This window comes from Heptranchias perlo, chromosome 30, assembly GCF_035084215.1.
Source record: "Heptranchias perlo isolate sHepPer1 chromosome 30, sHepPer1.hap1, whole genome shotgun sequence".
Taxonomy (NCBI): domain Eukaryota; kingdom Metazoa; phylum Chordata; class Chondrichthyes; order Hexanchiformes; family Hexanchidae; genus Heptranchias; species Heptranchias perlo.
In genome coordinates, this window is record NC_090354.1 from 15,684,353 (window position 1) to 15,689,032 (window position 4,680).

Consider the following 4,680-nt stretch of genomic DNA (forward strand, 5'->3'; position numbering starts at 1 on the left):
TCACCCAGCCTACATGAACACAGCATTTTTTTTATTTGTTCTTGGGATGTGGGCGACACTGGCAAGGCAATACCCACTGCTCATCCCGAGTTTGTAGTTGGTTAAATGTAACAATACATTAATTTAATGTAATTTGGTTTAATGTAATTAAACCAATACCATCAGCCTAATCCATTGGTTAGGATGAACATTAAAGATCCCAATGGCACTATTTGAAGAACAGGCAGTTCTGGTGTTCTGATCAACATTCCTCGCTCACAGTCTCATGATACAGGTAGGACATTTAGTACTGAGATGAGGAGACATTTCTTCATTCAGAGGGTGGTGAACCTGTGGAATTCTCTACCACAGAAGGCTGTGGAGGCCACGTCACTGAGTATATTTAAGAAGGAGCTAGATAGATTTCTAGACACAAAAGGCATCAAGGGGCATGGGGAGAGGGCAGGAATATGGTATTGAGATAGAGGATCAGCCATGATCATATTGAATGGCGGAGCAGGCTCGAAGGGCCGTATGGCCTACTCCCACTCCTATTTTCTATGTTAACCAACACCACCAAAAAATGAACAGATTGACTGGCCTTTTGCTGTTTGTTGGGATCTTGCTGTGCACAAAATGGCTGTAATATTTGCCTACGTTATAGCAGTCACTGTACTCCAAGGTAGTCCATTGTATAAGAGGGCTTTGAGAAGTGATATAAAGGCTATATATATATGCAAACCTTCACCTTTCAGATTAGGACCTTCTGGTTCCCAGATGTGGCTTATCTCCTGAGTGGACGCTAGGGGGCGCAGTTATCTACACAGACAAAATTAATAGATAAACATCAGAAAATGTGTTAGGTAAACTTTCCTTTGTATAATCCCAGACTGTGTCCAGTGACTGAAAAATCATACCTTCCTCTAGATTTTACATAAACATCGTTTCCAATAATCAAAGATTTGATCCAGTAAAACAAAATTGGGGGGTGGGGCGGATAACTTGAAGTTGATATTTCCCTTTTTCAAGTAGTTTTGTCCAGTCCCGGGCTCTTCCACTAACTTCATACGTGGGCTGATTCCCCGATGCGAAGTAAAGGCAGCGCAGAAAAAAATACAGGCCGTTTAGAAATCTAAATCTCCAGCATTGCAAACAGAATTGGTTACAGTTATATCGTTAAATCCACTTTAATAATTGGAGTATGCAAATATTCCGTGACTACAAATCACGGTATGAGTGTTAATTTGCATTTTCCATTCAGACTGCGTCTGCTGCCCATGGAGTTTAGCAAGGAACAAAACATGAAATATATTGAATCACAGTTTGCAATAGGGAGCCAGTCGATAGTACAGAACTTTCGTGGGAGCGTCTTTCGGTCAAGTAAAGTGTAAGATTCAGTCAGGAATAATGCACATTAACGCTATGAATATAACTCATACAGATATTTAGAGACACCAGAATATTATAAATAAAATATTTCATTATGGTGGAAGTCTTCTAACGCGACACCTTCGGATTTCTGCCCTAAAATCATTTAGAATTTAAAATTCTTAATGCAACTAACCAATTAAAACAGTTAAGGTTTAAACACTTCACCATCCTAATTTATGAATTCTGATATAGTAACATTTCCCTTTTTTTGTTACCAAAGCGCGTTTCTTCCCGATTTAGCCAGCACCGGCATAGTTAATTTGCAAGTCTCGTTACATGAAACGTTTTGTATCCGTCTGGATTCCACTAGATATCCTTTAAGATCAACTTTTTTCTTAGGAAAAAAATGGGAGTTGATCCGCAGGCTGATTTTATACAGATGTTAGTGGGTGTTTTCTGCACCGTTTGCCAACAGAATACTCCCACTCATTAGAGGGAATGTGGCCCAATCAGTTCTGAGCTTCCCCAGGATGTGGGCCCTCTCTTGGATCTTGAAAGCTAAAACCCCCACGAAAACAGTGAAAGATAGAAAGAAGAATTAGGGACCACTGGGAGTAAAGTTGCTAAGGCACATCTGTAAGTTTGTTTATTTTTACAAATTCATAATTTCTGTTTACAGAGACCTTTTTTTCCCTCTTTGCTGACGACAGCCCTTAAAGTTTGGTTGAACACAACATGCAGGAGGATTCCAATTCCCCGTTTTCTCCTGTGGACAGTTCGAGCAACAGCGAGGAAGAACAGGACTCACAGCAGAAGAGAAATGGCAGAAAGAGACGTTCAGGCCAAAGGTCTCAAAGGCCCAGCACCGGGAAGAAAGGGATGAAGATTTCTCCCCTTGCCCAAAGTTTGGAAGATATTCAGACCCAGAGAGTCGTGGCCAACGTGAGGGAGCGTCAGAGGACACAGTCCCTGAATGATGCTTTTGCAACTCTTCGGAAAATCATCCCCACTCTGCCTTCAGATAAACTCAGTAAAATCCAGATCCTTAAACTGGCCACCAGGTACATCGACTTCCTCTACCAGGTGCTGCAGAACGATGAGATGGATAGTAAGGTGACAAGCTGCAGTTATCTGTCACACGAAAGACTCAGTTATGCATTTTCTGTCTGGAGGATGGAAGAATCCTGGCCCTTGTCTGCTGGACCTTAGCATCTGCTACTAATCAGGTAAATGCGAGGGGCTTATTGTCATCGAGATGTTTTCAAAATAGTCCGTTGTTGCTAATAATATATAAACTGAAATAGGCAGCTATACGGAGAGACAGACAGCGATACGTATAAATCGTGCAATGTAGAAGGGCTTAAACAAACACCGTGCAATAATGAGCGCCTTTCATCTCAACTTCAAGCGTTACCAGATGATACTTTTTCAGCTGCATTGCTGTTTCTTTACTCTTTCACTTTCCACCTATCCTATTCGAACGTGTATATTTTCCTTCACTCCCCTGGAATGTTTCCTTTTCCTTTCTGTGTAACATTTCTCTCTTTTGTATGTATTTCTTTCTTTCTTCTGTTCTCCCACTGTCTGTATGAAACAGGCTTTGAATGATAAATTGTTTGATCAGTCAACACTTTCAAGTTGTGAAAGTCAACAAGCGGCCACCATCTCGGCTGTAACCCCTTTCCCTTGTCCGGAGTATTTATTGGCTGTGGCCCCGTAGCGTGAAAGAAAGTTTAAGCAAACACTGAGCAGTAAGGCAACTATTTCTTACTGGCACCTCGAACCCAAACGTTACCAAATGTTAACTTTACAGCCACTGCGTATCCAAAGCAATCTACCAGCCGTCGTCACACACACTCCAAAACTCAAACTTCTGGATTCTAATAAACATGTTGACTCACTTACAAAATCCTTAAACTTCCAGTTCAAGTCAATAAAACGTCAATAACTGTTTCTAACAATACTTGTGTTTAACTGTTTTACTTTAACCAAAAGGACTGGCTCTAAATAATGGCTGGTTGTTGGTTTCAGGCTAGTTTTTTTGTTTACGTGGAACTTGTAAAAACAAAACTTCCGCATTCGGTTTTATTGCTGAAAAGGTCTGGAACTCTTCAAAGGCGCCTAGTCACAGGCTAGGAAGTTGGAATTTACTTGAGGTATTTTTTTCCCCATATCCAAATGATTCAAAACATTCTCCCTTTGACTTGCAGGCACATTAATATGCTACGTGGGATCTCTACACAAGTGCAACGAGAACATTTTAAAGATGAACTAGCGTAATCAAAAGTCAAGAGCACTTAAATACCAGGCTGGGGCTATGGATGTGGGGATACCTAGAAATATACTGGGACATCAGACAACGTTAGTCTGTGGATCCAATGTTATCTATTTATTTGCATGTCTTCTGCAAAGCTTCAATTCCACCGTATATCGTGTGGCGGGACTGGGAAATGTTTTTTTTTAAAAGGAAGAAAACCGCGGACTAAGAGATATAAACACAGAGCTTTGTTGTGAAATATTATTTTTTATATTTTAATTTGAAACTGAACTTTATTTCTGGAGATTGAGCTCTGAATGTTGTGAACCTTCTTATTATTTTAAGAAAAGCTATATGACGTTCTGTGTTTTATAATAAATGCACATTGCGTACAGTTTTACCAAGTTTTTGTGTGTTTTGCAGTCGAGTTTTAGTGAATTTATAGCTCCCTGGGGAGCAGTGAGGCCTTTGATAGCAAAATAAATAATCATCTTCTCAAACAGAAGTCAGATACTTAACAATAACCTCGAAGTTAAATCAATTTCTATATATTTAACGTGGTGACCTCTCTGGTACATTTGGCTCCTTACATGCATACAGTTAAAATATATGTTAAAACAATCTATACATGAAGTGTAGTTTCGAAGGTTTTAAATGCAAGTTCCAGTTCTGATTGAACAAACAATATTTCATGCAGTGCTGTGTACTTTTGGAAGTAAGATTCCGAATCATTTAGAACAATTTACGCCTTGTTTTTATTTTATAATGTATTAAAGTTAGAGATTCGGGAGGAGAAAATAATCTCACCTTTAATAAAGTCAGGCAGGATGTCGAATGTTTAATTTTTATTTGCTGTTCATTGCCTTTCAGTCCTCCTCCAAACTTAGTTTATTACAAGAATTTCCAGGTCCGTTTTACAGTTCTCAGCAAATACAAAGCTGTGCTTTGTTAGAAACTCGATTTACGAAACTCTGATGTGATTTGAAAGTATTACTTCGTGTTTAATCAAAACTTCTTTAATTTTTCTAAATGGTTCTTTTCCAAACACACTTTTCACTTTTAGTAAACTTCAT

General features: G+C 39.2%; 1 protein-coding gene across 1 annotated transcript; it reads left to right on the top strand.

Moving 5' to 3' along the window:
- The first annotated feature begins 1,995 nt into the window (after positions 1 to 1,995).
- Positions 1,996 to 4,005, top strand: LOC137300154 (twist-related protein 2-like). Its single transcript, XM_067969237.1, has 2 exons — positions 1,996 to 2,576; positions 3,561 to 4,005. The coding sequence occupies exon 1, from the start codon at positions 2,086 to 2,088 to the stop codon at positions 2,557 to 2,559; it is 474 nt and encodes a 157-aa protein (XP_067825338.1). The 5' UTR covers positions 1,996 to 2,085; the 3' UTR covers positions 2,560 to 2,576; positions 3,561 to 4,005.
- Positions 4,006 to 4,680: the final 675 nt, after the last annotated feature.